General features: G+C 35.1%; 1 protein-coding gene across 3 annotated transcripts in view; it reads right to left on the reverse strand.

Annotated features, from left to right (window-relative positions):
- DENND1B (DENN domain containing 1B) overlaps nt 1-22,670 on the reverse strand; it is a 259,688-nt gene that overhangs the window by 64,583 nt on the left and 172,435 nt on the right. For all 3 annotated transcript variants that reach the window (XM_078440761.2, XM_078440759.2, XM_078440760.2), the window contains 2 exons: nt 17,433-17,558; nt 5,244-5,345 (listed from right to left, as the gene is read on the reverse strand). In XM_078440761.2, coding sequence (XP_078296887.1) covers nt 5,244-5,345; nt 17,433-17,558 — 228 coding nt within the window. The remainder of the gene's footprint in view (nt 1-5,243; nt 5,346-17,432; nt 17,559-22,670) is intronic.

Genomic DNA, 22,670 nt, shown 5'->3' on the forward strand with positions numbered 1-22,670 from the left:
ACATACACAGGTGAGATTTATTACCGGGAATTGGTTTACATGATAATAGGGGCTAGCTAAGCAAGTCTGAAATTCATAAGACAAGCATCAGGAAGGAAAAATCATGAGCAGGCTAAACCCATAGAAGCCAAAGCTCTCCTCCACGGATAGGATTTCTTCTCTGTCCCAGGGAAACCTCAGTTCTGAGTTTAAGGTCTTCCAATTGATTCAGACAGACCTACCTAAATTATCTAGAATAATCTTCCTTATTTAAAGTCAAATGATAAGGAGTTTTAATTATATACATATATATACATATTTATATATGTGTGTGTATATATATATATACACATATGTATATATATGTGTGTATATATATATATATATATACACATATGTATACATATGTGTATATATATATATATATATATATATACACATATATATATATATACACATATACCTTCACGGCAACACCAAGATTGGCATTTGCACTTGATTAAGTAAGTGGGGATTTTAGCGGAACAAAGAAGACACATCAATAAAGTCAACACAAGGAGCAAACTCAGGTTTTTGGGGGGGAGGGGCAGGGTCAGGTGGGGTGGGGAATGTTTTTATATCACTCTTATAATTAAGATATATTTTTTTAAATTTTTTTTACATTTATTTATTTTTGAGAGAGAGAGAGAGACAGTGTGAGCAGGGGACGGGAAGAGAGAGACAGGGAGACACAGAATCAGAAGCAGGCTCCAGGCTCTGAGCTATCAGCACAGAGCCTGATGCCGGGCTCAAACCCATGAATCGTGAGATCTGACCTGGGCCGAAGTCGGACGCTTAACCGACTGAGCCACCCAGGTGCCCCAAGATGTATTTTAGTCAGCATAGGATTCTAGGTATTTTTTCTCCACATGCTGAAGATACGGTAGTATCTTCTGGATTACTAATGTGAACTCAGCTGTCACTATGTTGCTCCCTGAAGGTAATCTATCTTGCCCATCTTGTTATTTTAAAAATTTTCCATTTTTACTTAATGTTTTAGAGCTGAATATATGGTGTAGTTATAGATTTCTTTTTATTTATTCAGTTTGGATATGCTGGACTTCTTAAATTTATACAACGGTATATTTTATTGGTATGGGCATTGTCCTTTGAACTACTCGCTCTCCTCCATTTTCTGTCCTCTCCTTTTATAGTTTATTCCAATGGCTTTTAGACACTTTCATTCTACCCTTCATGCCTATTAACCTCTCATATTTTCTATTTCTTCATTCTTCTGCATTATCTTCTGGATAATTTCTTTTTCAGATATATCTTCCAGGTTAGTAAATCTCTCTTCAGTTAGATCTGATCTGCTGTTCAACCCATCAATTTCCATCAATTTCAGTTACATACTTCCTACCAGAATTTTATTAGCTACAGTCTTTTTCATGTTTTTATTTTATTTTTGAGGGACAGAGAGAGACAGAGCATGAGCAGGGGAGGGGCACAGAGAGAGGGAGATACAGAATACAAAGCAGGCTCCAGGATCTGAGCTGTCAGCACAGAGCCCAATGCAGAGCTCAAACTCACAGATTGTGAGATACTGACCTGAGCTGAAGTCGGATGCTTAACCAACTGAGCCACCCAGGCTCCCCTATAAGCTACAGTCTTAAAAACTGGCTTCACATTAATATTTTTATATCCTGAACATTTTTTTAGTGTTTGTTTATTTTTGAGAGAGAGAGAGACAGAGCATGAGTGCTGGAGGGGCAGAGAGAAACAGAAACACAGAATCCAAAGCAGGCTCGAGGCTCTGAGCTGTCAGCATAGAGCCTGACATGGGGCTTGAACTCATGAACCATGAGATCATGACCTAAGCCAAAGTTGGTCGCTTAATTGAATCACCCAGGAGCCCCTATATACTGAACATTTCTAAGCTTGTCTTCTATTCCTCTGAACATCTTATTTTTTTTTTTTACTTTTTAATGTTTATTTATTTATTTATTTATTTACTTATTTTGAGAGAAAGAGCATGAGTGGGGGAGGGACAGAGAATCCAAAGCAGACTCCAGGCTCTGAGCTGTCAGCACAGAGCCCAATGTGGGGCTCAAACTCATGTACCACAAGATCATGACCTGAGCCAAAATCAGACACTTAACCAACTGACCCACCAAGGCACCCCTAATTCCTTTGAACATTTTAAGCATAGTTATTTTACATTCTAATTTTGATAATTCCAATATTTAAAATCTTTGTAAGTCAATTTTGGTCCTCTGTTTCTGCTAGTTCTTGCTCATGATTTTTTTTCCTTGTATGTTTATAATTTCTAACGGTGAAATTTATCTTTGGAATTTTAGCTGGGAGAATTCTTTGATACCTGGGTTCCTCAAGAGAAGATGTGTGTTTGCTTCTGCCTAGGGCCTGACAGTGCTAACAATTTAGGATCACTGTAAACTTGGCTTGAGTTGTATCAGACCAAATCAGAAATTATTAATTCAGACTTCAAATTTCTGTACAGGCTGGTGTGTTTACTCTTCAGCAGCACCTTTTCCTCCCCTCCACTCAGTACCAGTGCTTTGGAGGTACAATCACCAGGAAATGAATAAAGGGAAGGAGCAGTTTGATTTCTTGTTTACTTTTACACTCAGTCATCCCAGATTTGTGGGAGTAGGGTCTCCTATTACACTTTTCAACTTGGGAAGTAAGCACTAGGCTTTGTCTCCTGTTCCACACCACAAAAGTTTTTTAAATACTGCATTTAAAATTGTTTCAGTACGTAAGTTACCTCCGAATCCTTCCCGGCCGTATTATCTGAAATAATAGTCTACTTTAACTCTTAACTTAAAATTATATGCTGCTCTCCTGGACCCATGTTCTCTCAATTTTGATGCATAAGCACTGCTAAATAGAGAGCCGGAGGAGTCCTTGACATATGATGGATCACAAATTCATAATAATGAATAGCAATCATTTATACCTAATGAATATTTTTATATTCTTTCAAAAAGAGCAATAGTCTCTTTGTGGCTTCATCTATGTTGGTAATTTTTTACCAATTGATTCCTATTTTTGTTTCTTTTCTTTCCCCCCAAGTTTTAGTAAAGTGTAATTGGTAATCAAAAAACTGAACATAACTAATGGAGACAATGTGTTAAGTTTGGACATATGTATACACTTTGCTACAATCACCACAATCAAGGTAATAAAAATATCCAACAGTTCCGAAAGTTTCCTTGCGTTCCTTTGGGTGTGTGTGTGTGTGTGTGTGTGTGTGTGTGTGTGTGTAAGAACACTACCATGAGATAGACTTTTAATAGACTAGAATTAGGCACTATGTTGTACAGTGAATCTCTGGAACTTATTCATCTTTAGAAGTTTGTGAAACTGTCAATAGCCATCTTTTAAATCCCCAAACTTCAAGTATCATTTTCTCAAGGGTCATAAAAGGGTATCAAGTTTGAGAACATGGTCAATTGGTGCATGTAAACTATCTAAGTTGTCTATATAATGGGTTCTATTTTAATTGACCACTTTAGTATTCTACATTTAGCCTTTTTGACCAAGTTATATTTAAAAATAATCCTGCATAGATTTATACTTTATTAATGTAATGGCTCTAAAATGAGGCAGACACTAAGATTTAATAAGCTTCTACAAAGTGTTGTGCACTTTGCTGGGAGTATACATGTATCAGTTCACATAAACTTTACCACAACCCTGTGAGATACGGGGTATTTCTATTTTAAAGAAAAAGAGACAGATACTTATGCGCAAACAGCTATTACATGAGAAAGCCAAGATTTAACCCAACTCTACCTGATTCCTAAAAATATGAGCTTATTGTAAGTATACAAAAATTACTCTATGTGAATTATAACTAATGAAAAGATTTTGGTTACAGTCTTATGGCCAAAGGTTACATCATAAGTTAGATATTCTATCTACCCGTTCAATTCTTGACCCCCATATGAATTGATCTTCACAATTCAGAGTTGACAATGGGAAGTAGTACTATCTCTCCTTGACAGATGAAACTACAAAAAGGGTATCACTATTTAACTCCACAAACACGCACTGGATGACTGGTTTAGGACAGCATTGTGCTGTACGCTTCAGCATTTAGAAAGACCATCACTTGATCCTTCTACAACCTTGGGAAGTAATTCAATCTATATTGGAGCCCTCTAGTGACAGAGCACCAAAAGTAACCCACTCCATCTTCAGAAATTCGTAAGACATCTTTGATCCTAAAAGCTATCAAAGCTGCTTCTGCCTCTTTTAGGTATTGGGTAAACGTAACCCTTTCTTTAAGGTAAACCTTCACATATGAGAAGATAGTTATAGCCCCCGCCCCCCCCCCCCAGAGTATTTTCTAATTATTGTTTAAAACTTCCTCAGAATATGGATAATAGTATTGGTTTTGTCACCATCAAATTAAATCACTTACTTAATTTGAAGCTTATCTCAAATTACATGGGATCTTTTCTCTTAACAGTCCAAAGGATTCTATTAGATTTTCAGTTTCAGCTATTGAATTTTTACTCATGCTTGTATCCTGGTCCTGAGCAGTTTATGGCACTTTATTGGTCTTCATTAAACGATGAATTCACACAGGTAACTTGACATTTAAATTATCATGTGGAATAAGAAAATAAAGTGTTTAGAACCTAATTTAAATTATGTAAACAGAAATTGAGAGGAGCCTCAACTGAGAGACTTGCTATGATCACACACAGGAATGAAAGAATGAGTACATCTAAACGTTCTCAATTCTGATGTTAACCTACTGCTTTTTGAAAATTGTGACTACATTTTCTGAGCCAAAAATCGGGATACACAGTATGATGATGACCTTTTTTTTCTGAATTTTTGAATTTATAATTATGAAGTCTGTTTTTCTAAGCTGAGTTACATTCGGACTGTCCTACAAAAAATAGTTTGCTTACCATCATCAATCTACCATACCAAACCAACTCCTAGATGCTCACATGAAACTAGTCGTGCTGGTTTTGTAACTGTGAATGAATCTCTTTCACAGACCATCAGATTAGTACTTTAGAGGAGATTTTTTTTTAATAACAAAGTTACTATTACTTAACTTTCTAGAGTGCCATGCCATAGGTAACTGTAGAGTTAACAAAAGAAAGAAAAATTTCTTGTAATTCTAGAACAGTATTATTCAGAGTTTTGACAAACTTTTGATAAAAGTGATAAAAACATGCCACACATTTGTTACATTTCTGTAATCTTCTGTTACAGAAGGAAATATGGAGGCCCACTCTTACCTGCTTGAAAAGTTGGAGGTTAACTGCAGTTTCCAAGAACTGTTTCATCAGACTTGAACGATGCTTTACAAAACTCTCCTCACAGAAAGTGATGGGCTCCCCCTACAAAGAAATAAAGATTTTTTGGTGTCAAAAGAAAGTCAGCAGAGAGAACCAGTCTCTCTAAAGAGGTAGATGGAGAGTCACAGAGGAAATGTAAGACACAGAATCAACCTCAAGGTGCTGAAAGTCTAAAGGGAGTCAAACAGACCCTTAGACATAATAGCTGAATTTCAGCCTCATAAAAATATTCCTCTACTGATAAGCTTCTACGAGAGCTTCCTAATCAAGGATCCCTGGGGTCTTAAAATTGCTCAGTTTCACTTCCTCAGAGTAAGAATGAATCACCTAAAAACAAAGGTTTAATATTATTAGATTGAATTATGAGTATTAAAAATAGCATGCATAGCTGAAAAGAGTATGCAATTGCAATTTTATCCTTATTAGAAAACACCTTCGGGGGGCCTGGGTGGCTCAGTCAGTTAAGCGTCCAATTTTGGCTCAGGTCATGATCTCACAGTTCTTGAGTTTGAGCCCCGCATGAGGCTGTGTGCTGACAGCTCAGAGCCTGGAGTCTGTTTCAGATTCTGTGTCTCCCTCTCTCTCTCTGCCCCTCCCCAACTCATGGTCTGTCTCTCTCTCTCTCTCTCTCTCTCTCTCTGTCTCTAAAATAAATAAACATGGAGAAAAAGAGAAAAAGAAAACACTCTTGCTATAAAAATTACTGCATGATTTTTGCCATTTATATTTGATCATTAATTTCTTTTTAAATTAATTACAAGTTCTTACAGTAACATTCTCTTCGTGATTGCAAACACAATTCTGATTGAATGCTTTCTAGAATAAGTCTCACTTTGTACCTGCCTCAATTTACCCTATTTTTTTTAAGTAATCGTAACTTTGCAAGTGTCTTGTGGTAGCTTATGCTCCATTAGCTGCTCCTCCTCCAAATTATCAAGAACTTAAATTCTCAATACAGATTCCACTCATTCCATCTATTCCCATGCATGACCTCGAAAACTGTCACTTACTGGCTGATCCCTACCACCTGCTACTTCCTCAGTAGCCTGAATGGTCTTCTTGCCAGTTCAATACGTGTGAAGATAAGTGGCTAAATTATATGACCCAAATGAAAACAGAGATAATCCATTATCAATGTTAATACAATGATCCACTCATTATAATGAATCCTGTAGCAATCTCTATGTTGCAATAAAAAAAAAAAAAAGTGAGCCTGTTCACCTTCTAACAGACCTTAGAAAAAAGATTAATTATAATTTAACTTTAAGGACAACTCAATGCCTTGATTATAGGTATCTGTAAGTAAAATTCTGAAAATTGGCTCCTGTATGAACAAAATAATGAAACTAATAATCTAGCAGTAATTCAACTGTTACCACTGTCTGATGGGAACTAATGACACTATAGATTGGCACTGTTCAATACACTAGCCACTAGTCACATGTAGCTATTTAAATTTAAATTACTAAAATTAAACGAAACTAAAAATTCAGTTCCTCAATCACACTGGCCACATCTGAAATGTTCAACTGTCACAAGTGTTCTGTGGATCCTCTTAGGTAGCACAAATACAGAACACCGATCACAACAAGTCTTCTGACACAGCACTGCTACAGAAGACAATATATAAAATTCAAACAAATTATTAAAGAAGACAATTTAATAATCTATTAATTGTCGTCATCCACCATCAGCTGCCAGCCAACACCTCATAATAAAACTGCAATTATGCATTTTGATACTGACTACTGCCAGCCTTAAGTGCTATGGGAAGATTTTAAATGATATACTTTAAAAACTTGATTAACTTATATAAATATACTTTGGATAATCAAAAATCACTGTATTTGCCACTATCACAGAACTCACCACTTAGAATCTAACAGAGGGGGGGAAAACAACAAACAGGCAATCCTGTTAAAGATAAAGGTCTATTGTTTTTGCTTCCCTGGTATCAGCATCATATCTAGTTACACTGGGAGACAAATAAATGTTTCTATAAGTCAATAAACAAAATAGCAAGTGAGCTAAACTTTGCTCCATAGGACTTATTTTCTTTTCAAAAGTAAATACAAATTACAAAAAAATCATTTCTTAATGGCAATGCCAACTACAACACTATTATTACAAAGTGATCAGTACTATTGATAACGTTAGTTTTTATTGCACAGATCTCCCCCCAAACATGTGAGCTATATTTTATTAGTATCTACAATGTGTCCAAAAGTTGTCATTAACACTGCAGAACAGCCTTCAATTCAAATACAAAGGTCTATCTTCAACTGAAATACTTGTCAATTTAAAAATAAAATTCTATCTCTAACTGAACAGTTTAGACTTCCGATGTTACAATCAAGCATTTCTTTTGACTGGAAAGAATGGAGGGCAGGGGGATGGAGAATCTCAAGGTAAGGGAAAATGGATGTGAGCAAAGTCTACCTGAGCTTTCTCAAGAATTGGGCATAACATGGTCTTTAGCCAATGTGAATTATTCGGGAAGAACCCTGTCCTTATTAATCTTCCAGCAACTGCTTTCAATCTTTCAAGAGAAAGTTCAGATGTGCTGTCCATCCATTTTTGATAACACCAATCATGGTAAAAGCTTTGAACTTAACCTTCAAATGATGAACACAGCCTGTTCACTAAGAATCTCTGATAACAACAAAGAAGAAAAGCCCTGATGCATATTAGAATTTTCTCTCAGGAGAAAGAAAAATAAGTCTTGATTAACAATGCTCTAAATTTTTGCAATATTAATACACAGGAGTCTCAATTATTGTCATACTGGGATGTATGCTATCAAACAGATTATAAATAACTCCCCAGTAGGAGTTCTTTTAAATCCAGGTCAGGTTGAGTGGTGGCATGATAAGGAACTCTGCTTAGGATCTTCTGATTTATTTTTTATCTGATTAAAAATCAGGATTAGGATTGAGTGTTTTAAAACCTTTCTTGTTCTAAGTAGAGTGACTATGTCTGGATTTTCCCAGTTAATTCCCAGTTTACTGAAGTATAAGAGATTTAATTTAGAAGTTCCTGTGGCTTCCTAGAGGAAATCTGAGCTGGTTTGGAAAACTAATGGATGCTTTATGAAACAAAGATGCAAAATATAGTCTTGAGAGAGGCAGACAAAAAGTGGGTAGTGTGTTTGGGATGGGTGTGAATTAGAGACAGTACCAGATGATGATAATAAATGATTGGTTGAGGCATAGTGGCTAATGGATATGAACTACACAAAGTACCAGACAGAAACAAAAGGTAGATTAAGCCATACTGAAAAAGGTCTATGATATATTCGGAAGTTTTTTTCTTAAAGACATCAAGAAGCTCACAAAAGTATCTACTCAATAAAGTGACAAGACTGTATGTTTTAAAAAATAAATTAATAGGCAAGAGGAAATAATGGAAACAGGCAGACCAATTAACAGTGTGATATAAATCAGCCAAGAAAAGACGAACGAGGCAGCAGAAAGGAAAAGTGATGACAACCATTAGCTAACACTTATAGGAGACTTATTTACTATTACCGAGAGTAATAATAATAGCTAATGTTTGCGTAATGCTTATTATGGGCCAGGTACTGTTGTAAGCACTTCATACATAGTAACTCACATAAACCTCAAATTGACTATTGTCTTACTTCATATATGAGTAAACTAAAATATGGGGAACGGTTAGGCAACTTGCTCAAGATCACACAGCATGTAAGTGGTAGGAGCTGGATTCAGACTCAGTCTATGCTTTCAAATTATCCCAGTTATGGGCATTCAAGACTATGTGGAATGTTTTATTTATTCCATATCATGCAATCTGTAAAAGTACAATTTCATCGCAAAATCAACTGGGCTGTATATCAACTGATATACAGCAGTGGTTCTCAAAGAATGGTCCAGGGATTCAGACCTTTTCACAGGGTCTGCAACATCAAAACTATTCTTGTAACAATGCTGAAACATTATTTGCCCCTTCCACTTTTATTTTCTCATGGGATCCAATGGAGTTGATCAGAGGTTACACGACTGGTGATATTGCAACAGAGCAAAAGCAGAACCAAATATGAGAATCCAGCTAACTTCCCTTAAGCCCCATACTTTCGAAAAACTGTACAACAAGGCATTCTTCTATTGGTTTTTTTGTTTAGAAACAATTATTTCTCATAAAAATATGGTTTATGTTTATGTATAGTATTGTATTATTTTTAAATAATATTTAAAATATTTTCAGTTTTAATTTCTAATATGATAAATAGTAAAAGATATACCCCACAGAAACAAAAGTTCTTTAAAGCTCTTGATAATTATTTTAGAGTATGAAGACATTCAGCAACAAAGGGTTTAAGAACCACTAATATACAGAAACAGGACAAGGAGGGGTCAAAGATGACTTCCAGATTTCAAGCTTGAGGATCAAAAGATGATACCATTTACTAAAGAAGAGAAATACAGAAAAAAAAAACAACCAGATTTAAGAAGGTGATAAAATCAATTCTTGCACATGTTTTTGGTCAGATTCCAAGCTGAGCCTGAGACAAGGATTCTTGTTTAAATGATTTGTTGATGGAGAACTCTCAGGAACTAGGAAATATGGGAAACAAAATAGGGCAGAAGAAAAAAGCCAAGCAACAATGTGTTTTCAGTTGAAAATCAGCCTCAGCCTAAACCTATGGAAAACACTAAATGTACTGGCAGAGTTATTCCCATCTTGAAGCAAGGGCAGTATAAACCTTTTATCAGCCAGTCAGGCCAATGAGGCCTTCCCTGCAGGGGCGGGGGGGGGGGGGGGCCGGGGAGAGTGGAGGTGCCTAGGGAGGCACTTCCCTACTTAGCCATGGGCAATTTTTCTCTGAAAAGGGTGCCAGCCAGTAGAGGGGATCTGGTCAGGGCACCAGTAAAGTCCATTAAGGCATGGTAAAGGTAAGTAAGGTTTCTGAAGATGCATGGACGTAGGGTAGCACATAGCTAGAGACTCAGGTTTGGAAAACTTGTTGTTTAATGTATATTTAGGAATTATCTGCACAGAACTAAGCATTGAAATTAAGCTGATCACTCTACTTAGGGAAAAAGATTGATATAACTGAAGAATACCTACCTATAATCCAATTTATTTTTTAAACGTTATATTGTTCATTGACAGAAAAACCAAGTAAGGAAGTATATAGCTCTGTGGAGACACAGAATTAATTGTGTAGAAACATATAAATGGGGAAATGAAAAACTATCCATGGTAAAAATCTGATGTGATGGTAAAGCAATTGAATCTTTTGCTTCATGGAACAGTGATGAGGCAACAGAAAGGAACCAAAATTGAAATCATTTCGATAAAATGTCACACAAAGGAGCATGAAAAGAGGTAAAGAAAAACTACCATTCAATACTAGGCTGGCAGTGAAGTTCTTATTACAGAGAGGAGAACCAGACTTTCCAGAAAGGAACCACCAACATTACTTACCATTAAAGTATTATGTCAGTCAACAAATATAGACTAAGAATGAATCAACAACATACTCAGCATTCTATGATGAGGTTTGCTAGATAGTTTGTTATTAATAAATAGTAAAAATACCAAAGTTCATACTTGATTTACCTGTTAAAACATATAAATCAGAGCAGATTCAAGTTCAAATTGTCCACAAAATAACAAACGTCACATTCAGTCCCTTGTATAATGGGAAGGGAAGAGGTACCATTAAAACCAGTGTGCTAGAAACTACATGTTGTTTGTACCTGATGGTATTTAAATAAGACCCATCAATTAGTTGTGGCAGAAGAATGGATTAAGAAATGGCAGAAGAAATGCCCTCCAGTGCCATAAATCTGGCCCTTATGGAACACACGATTTACCTTGCCAAGTCTTAGATTCCATCTTCAACATAAAGAAGTAAATTCTCCCTCCTCTGAAACCCAGAACCTTAAAAATATGTATCTTTCTTTTAGCACTGATTTTCTAAGTTGAATTAAAGGTTATTTTTATACATTTTATTTGTGTATTTTTGAGGTCTGGGACTATATCCTTATACATTTCTACATTCCCTATTATAATACTCAACATAGTACTTTGCAATTTGAGTGTTCAGTAAATATCCACTAGCTAATATTTGAAGTGTTTTTACAGGATAATTAAGGCACAGATAAGATATGGAAGAGATGGGGCTGTTTTTCCTACCCTACTGTATGTTCAGTTTCAAAGTGATTATCATCACTGAATTAATACAATATTTTTGCTTAGTGTGTTTTTTAGGATGGGCATCTTTCCAGTTCTATGTTGTCTTCTGGAGTAGGAAACTTGGCAAGAACAAGAAAATACTTAAAACATAGACTAGATCTCTGTTTATGTTTTGCGGATATATATATATATATATATATATATATATATATATATATATATAAAACTTAGTAACAATTCATATTGAAAGGAATAAAGGTGTCAGAAAGAATGATACTGTGTAAAGATATGAAATATAATCAAAGCATCCACATAATGCTTATTCAGTTCCCTAATACACTTGGGCTTAATATGTAAAGTCACTGTTATATAACAAATATAAACAAGCAAAAATGTCTGCATAACGATAGTTTATTTAAAATTTTAAATCTCTTAAACACTCTGTTACCAGTTTTCCAAGGTAATAGTCAAATATATTCAGGTTCTGACAGAAAATAATTTTAAAAGATTTTTCAGGTGATACAACATTCTTCTTCCAAGTGTCCCAATGTTGTTGTTATTATGTAAGGGACCACAGTCTACTCTCAGAGTTTTTTAACCAGGAAAACAATAATTTTTCTATTACTGAAAATTATTGATGAAAAAAAATCCTTATATTTAAATCATAAACTTTAATCATTATTTACAGCTAAAGCTTCTTTCTGTACATATGAGTACATATGAGCTTGCCCTAAAGTTATTAGATCTGTCTAGAATAAAAATAGCTATCAATGTTCCATTTGCCTTTGATTCAGCAAGTTAAGATGGGAAAAGAAATTCATTTTTCTAAATCAGATACAGTTGTTTCTAGCACTCTAGTTAAATTTGAACACTAAAAAAGATTAATAGAGCTACGTATTAATTTTATACATGCTATGAACAATATATATTTTCTTTCCCACTATTTAAAGAAAAACACTCTCTATTCTCATGAAACACATTATCAGGGATATAAAAATGAACGCTTACTATCAGAGTCCCTAGCTCTACCTATCCCATAGTGGTGGTACAGAATTTTTATAGTTTTGCTAAAGCAGATAAGCAAAACACCTTCTCTGTTAATAACAATAACAATAATAATAATAATAATAATAGAACAGAAAGTATCATAAAAGCAACCATATTCTATCAGAAAGCCAAATATACAACAAATATTTATTTGGTTGCAACCATCTTTAAAGCCAAAGGTCCAGGCTCAAACTTGGGTAATGAGACAAATGGAGGTCTAAAATGTTTTAGTAACCATAAAACCAAGGGGGGTGAGCAAGTGTACTTTTCAACTCAGATTTTTAAATCTCTAACAAGTTGACAGTTACAAATGTGTTAAATGGAAACTGGAAGGCAAAGATTTAGTGAATGGCCACTTAAATTATGGATGCCAATCCTGTGCTTAAATTGTTAAAGTTTAATCACAAAATATAACATTATTTGCTGATAACGTTTAAAGGAATATAATCCAAAAAATGTCTGAAGGACAAATCTTTCAACTTGCCAGAGGGCCAGATTACTAACCAATCTTTATTTTAAAAGGAATTTACTTTTTATCCATTAGCAAGGTTCACAGCCGCCCAGAAAAGCTTGAGTGATTGGAACAAAGGACAGCACCCTAACTATTCAAAGGACTAGATCTGAGTGTTACTTCTATGCTCTTGGACAGGATAATCAAGTATATGCCTTTGAACGTATAAGCAATATTTTAACTCAGGCAAACATTTCCTTAGCATTAGCTGTTGGTCAAAACTTAACCTTTTATTTTTAATAGCCTGTGACACAAATAAAACAGGTACAACTGATGACCCTTTATTAGTTATTTAATTCAATCTCTTAAAAGCATTCTGATGTTTATAACAGTGTTTTTCTTTTGGGGAATCAGAGGAGGGTACTTTATTTTAGTTTTGTTAAAGGGATTTTCCTCCCCAAATTTACTACTTCTAAAATGTCATTTTTAGTAATAATAGCACTGATTTTATGTTAGACACTGTTCTAGGTAACCTACATTTATGAACTCATTTTATCCTCTAAACAACCCAAGAAGAATTATTAGTTGTTTTTTTTTTGTTTTTTTTGTTTTTTTTTTTTTTTTAAAAAAAAAACACATGAGGAAACTAAAGCACTAAGAAGTTACTTTGCCCAAACTCATACAACTGGTAACTCCCAGAAGGAGGTTCTGAACCCAGGTAGCCTGGTTCTGGAGTCTGTGTTATCACTTTTCTTCAACTTATTTAGCACATTACTTTGATCTCATGTTTTCTAAATCTTAAAAAGTAGCTAACTTGCTGGTTAAAATCCAAAGAAAGCAAAATAGCCATTGTTTATTTAAATCACTTTCCAACAACTTTACAGAGTTGCATATTTCTCTCTGTAATAAGAGCCGGCACAATTTATTTGTCAATTGTGCTCGGGTGTCATTTAGAAGGTATAAATAAGAAGGAACTATGAGAAAAGTAACAACATATTTAGAACTGTCACTCAGACATTCTAAGTGTAATTTATAAATATGAGCTCCTCTTTGGCGGCATTTAGCGAATGTATTCAGGTATTTGCATTTGAAAATGGACATTTAAATCATCCTGGGGACTTCCCCTAACTGGTTCCCCAGCCAGGCTGCAGAAGACTGGAGGGAGGAGGAAGGGGCAGTTACTCTAGGTTGATAAAATCACAAATGGGAATATGTAGCACAAATAACAAATTATTCCCCCAATTTATATACACACCATGGTATGCCTATGGGCATGTGCTCCTTTTCAGGAAAGTCCTAAGACTGTACCGTTTGTTCTGTCTCTCTTTAAGTATGTACTGAATGCCTTCCATGTACTTGCATTTAGAAGAAATGTTAAGTTCAGGAAATTGATCTCAAGGAGAGTATGATACAAGAATGGAGGCCAGAGAGCAGAAACCTGTCACACTGAAGCAAGAGCAGGACTGTGAAAAGAATAGATTCAAATGTAGGCCCCACTATTTACTAGCTGGAGAGCCTTAGTGAGGTTATTTACACTCCATGAATATCATTTTCCTCATCTTTAAAATGAAAAGGTTACGGGGCGCCTGGGTGGCTCAGTTGGTTAAGCCGCCAACTTTAGCTTAGGTCACGATCTCATGGTTCGTGGGTTGGAGCCCTCCATTGGGTTCTGTGCTGACAGCTCAGAGCCTGGAGCCTGCTTCAGATTCTGTGTCTCCTTCTCTCTCTGCCCCTCCCTGACTCACACTCTGTCTCTCTCAGAAGTGAATGTTAAAAAAATTTTTAAATGAAAAGGGTAATATTTGAAGGCTTATCAAGATTAAATAAATAGCCTATCTAAAAGGTCTATTAATGCCTGGTACCCAACGGGTACTTAAAGGTCAATTATCATTTTAATACCAACTAATAAATTATGAATCTCAGTAAAAATAACAAAAGAATTATAATAAGTAACATATAAAAGAGGGAGAAGAAATGTATTAAAGAAAATAAGTGTAATCAATTCACAGAAAAAAGGGCAGTAGAAACTATAGCTTCAAGGGATCAGGAAGGAACTAGATGGCCATTAAAAGCAAGAAAGATAAAAGCACTACCAGGAAAAAAGAACATTATAAATAACAGTTTGGAAGCCAGAGAAGCTTGGGACATTTGGAGCCACAGGCAGAATTCTCTGAATTGAGGTCAAAGTTTAGGAAAAAAGTAAAGACAGACACAGACTACTTGCCCATTGTGAAGGCCCTGAATGACACTCCTAGGTCTAATCTATAGGTTTAATTTTGTCAACGTAAGGGGAATAACAATAATAATGGTTTGCTTTTATATGTGTATAAAAAATCATGACATTTTAAAAAGTAGTACCTGGTTAAAGAATTCATATCCATTTAAGGTTACTTAGTAAATTTTTCCAGTTGTGCTCTACTAGCTAGAGGGTAGTACTGAACTATACTTCTGAATAGAGACAAAACCATGAAATAATTGTAACTTCTGAACTTGGCCCTTTTTTTTTTTACATATATCAGAAAATATATAAAAGACATACACCTATTATATAAATGTCCAAAAGAGTTCACAAAATAAAAAGTAAATGTACGTTTAATAAATTAGAATATAGGGCATTTGTAAAGACAATGCCTAAACAGCAACAAAAATATTTTATACACAACAAAGAAGTCATTTTCCTTAATAACTATTTCTATTGAAAATTAAAAAAACTGTCTAAATATATTCAGTATACTTTAAAAATTATGCTTTCATTCAAGATGGAGTCAAAAGAAATGTAAAAACACACAGAAGGAAAATACTGTCCTTTGACTCCCAGAAAGAATTAGCACTAAAAAAGAAAGAAAACATCAAATATAAAAAGGAAAAAGGTAGATAATTTAACAAATTTATAATTAGATGTGACCAATAAACAGGAAAGATGTTCTATGATGAAATCATATATTTTCCCACAGATACTGGGAATCTGGCTTTAAAGATTTAAAAAAGAAAAGTCATTATTGAAATCTTGTACCCCTGTCTGCTCAATTGATAATTTAAATCATTTAAGAAAATTTTCTCTTCAATTTGCTTTCCTCAAATCTGAAGTCCTTCACAAACTCAAAAAGGAAAAGAAAAATGTAACATACAAAGATTAATAATTATTTAAATGTGGCAAAATTTAAGCAAAGTAATACTTAAATATCCCTGTTGGTACTGTAAACTCGAAATCAACCTGTTTTAAAAAATTTGACAACCAGATTATTTTAAACTTTTATTAGTACAGATGATTGGTGTACAATCTTTTAAAGAATGAGACCATGTAACTGTCAATAATTTTTAAAGTCTCCCTCATGTGATTCCCCCACATGTATACCATATTCAGTGCTAGGACTTCTACAATGCTTTAAAAACTATACACATATTTCCAAAATATTAGCATGCAAATTAGATATATGTACTTCTCTAGAGACAGCCGTTGACCTGCCTATCCATTTAAGGACTCCTAATAACCCAATAACTCCTTGGAGATATAAGAGCCATTGGGTGGGAATAGGGAAGTCAGTTTAGAAGGGATATAACTCATTCACATGTGTTTAGTTTCACAGTTTACAACAGGGTTTGCACACCAATTCTGAAAAGTAGGCAGGGAGAGTACAAGAATTCTCATTCTCCAAATAACAAGATCAAAGTCTATAGAGACCAAGGAAATGGGTCAAGGTTACACAACTTAATTAACGGTCGAATTCCTATTAGATAGCAAGTCCACTACTTATTACTAACTCAACGTTTTTTATCCATTACAACTTATTTATCTGGTCGTGGAAGGGCAGTGTAATTATTTTCATAAAATCAGACTCACATATTTAACCAGTAATTCAGAAAGAGAAACAAATATATTTTGATTTATACCTTTTGGACCATCTGAAACCTTGGCTGGCTACAATTCTACATAGTAATCATTTTTAGGGTATTAAAAGGAGAAAAGAAATGGCAGAATGAGCTAGCACATGCTAAACAGATAAGCCCACTTAGAAAAGTGTTATGGAATAGGAAGACAATAAATTTCCGAATAGTGCAAAATTTGCAAGTTCTAATATTTTTAAACTTGCACGTTGTACTGTCACCTCTACATGCATTGATCTATAAAACCCAACTGCCTGGTTAATTTCTTAATCCTCACATCAGGTAGTTCCATTAAAACGCATTAACACAACTCATTAAGAGGCTAAGTATTCCAATTTTAAAACAATACATAAGATAATATGCAAAACGTGGGAAATAGTAACTAAAGGTTACTAAAAGAACTAAAACCAAAAAGTCAAGGAATTGGAGACAGAACATAATGTCTTAAAGCACATCATTCTGGATTTTAAAAGACCTTTATGATGCGTTTTTCATGTGTGATATTAAAATGTTTCTTTTTCCTGCCCCACTCCAAAGAAACATAAAAAAAGCAAATGAAAATAGTGATGAAATAAAACGCTTACAGGTTTGTATCTCAGTGCATCTCTGTAGGATCCAAACAAAGCAGCCTGTGCCCTAAGAAAGGCCCTAGCTACTCCATCCCCTGTAGCTGTAGACTGCTTCTTCAGTTTATTTTTCAGGGCCGAGACCTGCATGACAGAGAGGAACAGTTAAATTAACACCTCAGAAATTGGTACAGCGAGGTACGAACCCAATCAGCAGGCAAACCACAGTGTCTGCAGGTCAGCCAAAAACTCATCCTCCTCCCTGATAGCTTATCTTTTTAACTGCAGAGAGCACCTGCTGGTCTGTTAATTGAAACGAAAGCAGGGGCCGATAGTAACGTGCTAATGCAAATTGGTTTATGCTCTCTTTTTTTCCCAAGGCCTCTTGACATAAATAAGCTTTAATTATTTTACAGTAAACTGCTCGTGAGCCACTTTTCTGCAGATTTTTAGCAATTACAACATGTGTCTACTTGTTTTGAGATGAAGCCGGTTAGGTATCGTTCATTTCTGCCATGTAAGGTTATTTGTTACAGGTCCTCCAGGATCACCTACCATTTAATTTTATTTTTGGAAGCCTCATTTTCATATGTAATTTCCTACTCATTTGTTGAATAGTTTCCACCATTATTAGACAAAAAGAGGGGAGAGAAATTGAAGTTATTGAGAACCTCCATGAGTAGAGAATTAGGTTCTGCAAATGTTATTTGCCATCTCATCTAATCCTCCCAGTATTCTAAGAAAGGCACATGTACTATCATTTGTGAATAGTAGAAACAGGGACTCAGAGATGGGAATCAGTTTGCCCTCACTAGACAGTTAATACGTGGCTAATACATGGCAAAACTGAGCCTTCAACCCAGTTCTGTCCAGTTTTTCCCATCACAACATGCTGGGTTTGAGTCCAATGTCATTGCCTTATGAACCAGTAATTGGATTAAAATAATGTTTTTAAGTCAAAGAAAAATTTATTACGTGGGAGTTTGCTAAGTTTTCAAGGCACTTAAATTTGTTATGATTGTTCATACATTTGCATCTTTTAATTTCAGGTTCTGTGTATTTTACAGAATACATACTATTTACGAACGGCCCTTACTTAGATGAGTATTTTAGAAGTGTAATCATAATCCTCATGTACACTCTTATTTTTTTAAGGGGAAGTGATTTGATGTTCCTGTGCATCTGACTCAACCAATTCCTTTCACACATCCTAGAAAACTATACTCTCTACACATAAACAATATTGGTGCCCATATATTCCTCATCGATGCCTTACATGGGAACATGAAATCATGTGAAAACTCTTGTTTTCTTAAGAAAACAACTGATGGGACACATTGTGGTTGGATTATTCCCTTAACAGAGCATATTCTTACCCTTATGAAACTAACAGACAACAAAATAATGTCATTTCCCCTTTACATACACATGCAAGGAAGGGTATTTTTTCTTTCTTTATGCAAGCAGCCCTGACTACTCCTGTAGATGATGACTGTAATTGAAGTGTCAACCTAATTAACAACTAAACTTTGAATAATGCTAATGAGAAATGAACACAGCATCAGAGGAAAGACCAGCTCTACAGGTGATAAACCTTCACAGTAGTGACATTTTCCAGTGTAAAGTCACAGTTACTGTGATCTGATCAAAGAAAGAGACCCCCATTGGGTCCAATTATAACCACAGTTTTGAAAAAATTATTGAGTTATGATGTTCATAATCTATGCAGAAAGGCCTTTGCTGGATAGGTCTTCTCCCCATAGCTGTGATCTTCTCAATTTATATCCAAGCTCCATAGATTCAGATAAAAGTTTGGAGCCTAATTCATTTAGCCCACAAAGTGCATAAATCAGGAAGTTTTTATTATTAAAATCCAAACTCAGTAAATGCACACTTTTAGGTAACCCACATAGTCAAACAATAAATACAGCTAAACAATGCAAAAACAAATCTTATGACTTAATGTCTTTTGTCTAAAGTGTGTAGTAAGTTTTTTAAGCTTCAAATGCCTTAAAGAAAAGCAATGAGAATGACTAGCAAATACGTGTATTTAATAATTGCCCCCCCCAAAGGCTTATGATGGAAGGAATATGTCTTTCCATGTTTTATAAAAAGTAAATGGTTGGGTTGTTTTTAAATTTTGCTTTCAAGGGGCGCCTGGGTGGCTCAGTTGGTTAAGTGTCCAACTCTTGATTGCATCTCAGGTCATGATCTCATTGTTCATGGGTCCGAGCCACGCACTGGGCTCCACACTGACAGCATGGAGCCTGCTTGGGATTCTCTCTCTTTCTCTCTCTGCCCCTCCCCTGTGCATACCCTCTTTCTCTCTCGCAAAATAAATAAATAAATAAATAAATAAATAAATAAATACTTAAAAAAATAAAATTCTGCTTTCAAAAATAAAAAAAAAAAAACATTTTAACATGTCATGCCTTACTTATATCTTTGCAAAAAAATTCCTCAGAGTGTATTTTTCTACAAAACATGAAATTGACATTTCAGTTCTCCACAAATTCAGTATTCTTAGGACAATCATAATGTATGCTTACAGAGAATGGAGGCAAGTCAAACCATAACTTAGCCTTCATGACCCCAAGTCCTTGACTGTTTCAGTACTGCTTAAGCTGGTTAGAATATCTGTCACATTGCCACAAGCCCTTCCTAACCAAACCATAATTATGCAGTCTTCACCTCCAAAATCAGTCAGTGTACTTTCTCAGCCCCCTCAGGAGCTCTGTAGAAAATAGGAAACAAAAAAGAAACACTTGTTCTAGAAATGCTCTGTCCAATATAGCAGCCTTTTAGACACATAAGCACTTGAAATGTGACTAGTCCAAATTGGGATTTGCTATGAGTGTAAAATATAAACTTAACTTTGAAGATTTATTATCCCCCCAAATGTAAAATATCCCATTAATAATTTTCATATTGACTACAGAATGAAACAATATTTTGAATATTTGGCTAAATAAAATATATTAAAATTAATTTCACTTTTTCTTTTCTTTTTTTTTTTTTTTTTTTACTTTTTAACATGCCTACCAGAAAAGTTAAAATTGTGCATGTGGCTCACATTTCTACTGAAAAGTGCTATTCTACATGGGCATACTATCTAATTTCATAGACACATGAGACTAGTTACCTGGCCAGAAATATGACTACATTGTTCCTTTGCCTATTTCTACACTATTTCAACCTTTACAAACTGCATAAGGAGGTTTTTCTTGACCTTCTCTCAGAGGGGTCTATCAGTAAGTAGATCTGAGGTTGTTCCTGTTTTTCAGAGACCAAGAGGGCAGGTGAGTTAAGGGTTTCTGGATGCACAAATAAATGCTCAAAAATAGCCTGTAAAAATGAAATACTTTTTCAAATCAGTTTTAGACAGAAAGATATGACTCTAATATGAGATGACTGTGCCAACCTTGCTGTTTCTCTGTCCTTAAGATCACTGGAGTAAATTATCACCAGTTACCAGTGCCCTCTGCAGTGCTAAGTAGCTTTTAGCGGTTTTTATCTATAAAAACGGTGATGTCTCTTCTGTACTTTTTCAATATTTGGTCTGGGAAACAACGTTTTCTGCTTTAACTTCCAAGCTTCTAAGTTTAGTTGGGAAATAAATGTACATTTTCCCCCTAAAATCCTAAAGTTTATACTTATATAGAACTCTGACCTCAGGAGAGCATTTAGAACTTTAGTCACATGGCTAGTATCACACAATCCCATTATGTGACATGGAAAAAGTATCAATTATTTTCCCTTTATATTCTTAAGAGAGTAAGCAAGCCTCCAAAGGCTAAAGACTACTTCAAAACTGACATCTGATTTTCTTATGACATTCTTCAATCTGTAAATAAATTATCTTTGTAAGTCTAATTAGGTATTATATTAGACCAAAAAAAAAAAAAAGTTAAGCAGTGAAAAGAGCTTCAGGAATAAACAGCATCTCATTGCTCTTATCAAATGTTTAGATTCCTTTCATACAGTGAGAATTCAGACTTCTAAGCAGCCATCCACGGGAGGAATTATAACCTGGGTTTGGCACAGTGGGAGTTCACTGCCACATGAATAATATTACCACCAATTCTCTACTTTTACCCTCTTAACACTAAAGTGACTGTGAATAAAAGGAAGGAATTACATGAGTAAACATAACAAACAGGTATAAATTAAAAGAGTGCAGGACACGTGCACACAGTCTGAGTAATGAAGTAATTATGCCAACCGGGAGTTAGGAAGGGAGAGCATATTAAAGGAGCTGAGTTTTCAGAGAAGTGACAGATTTTTCTCTTGACTTTTAGATGTGTCCTTTCAGGAAACAGAAATTAACCCCTACACCTAGAAATTTTAATTTTGCTTTTTAGGATCACAGAGATAAACATCAGGGTAAAGAACAACAGAAGGTAAATACAAATGTCTGGAAATAATATTTAGATAACCTCCACAGCTCTGAAATGTGCCTCTGATGTTTTTAAATACCTCCTTTTATGTAACTACGCTGCACTCGAGAATCCACACACATTTAGAAAAGTTAGAGCTTCCAGTAGTTACCTGCTTTAGAAAAAAGCTACAAAGATAAAATGTTTTATTCTCCCTTAAAACATGTTATGGTTATCATACGAAGCAGGTATTAAATCCCCACACTTCCTTCATCTTTCTAATGTGGTTTTTTTTTTTTTTTAGAAACAAAACGAAACCTACCTTCTTAATATAATTTTCTAGCAAGCTTCTACTCGAGGATTAAAATGGTCACTTTTAACATTGATCAAATGAAAAGCATAGGATACACTTGCAGAGTGTATCATTACATTGTCTCTGTGTATGCTGAAATTACCTCTTAAAACTTAGTTAATAAAGGGGCAGCTAGAACTATTTTCCTTTCAGAGGCCATTATAATAGTAAGACAATGTAAGTAAGACAATCGTAAGACAATAGTAAGACAATAGTAAGACAAACTGCTCTTATCCCCCCATCAAGCCCAATGTCACGCCAGTGTCTCTAATATCAACGCCATTTCCACTCATCTAGTTACCCAAAAAGGAATCTTGCACGTCCTCAACACTTCACCCTTTCTCATCTCCCACATGCAATGCATCACCAAGCCCTGTTAGGCCACTGATGGAGACTTCAAATCCGTCCACTTTTCTCTAAATCCCTGCCACTGTCAAGTTCAAGAAACTAGCATCTCTACCTAGACTACTGCAAAAGGCCCCTCAACTGATCTTCCTGTTTCATTAATCTTCAGGACCCCAGAACCCA

Source organism: Panthera onca, chromosome F1, assembly GCF_046562875.1.
Source record: "Panthera onca isolate mPanOnc1 chromosome F1, mPanOnc1 haplotype 2, whole genome shotgun sequence".
Taxonomy (NCBI): domain Eukaryota; kingdom Metazoa; phylum Chordata; class Mammalia; order Carnivora; family Felidae; genus Panthera; species Panthera onca.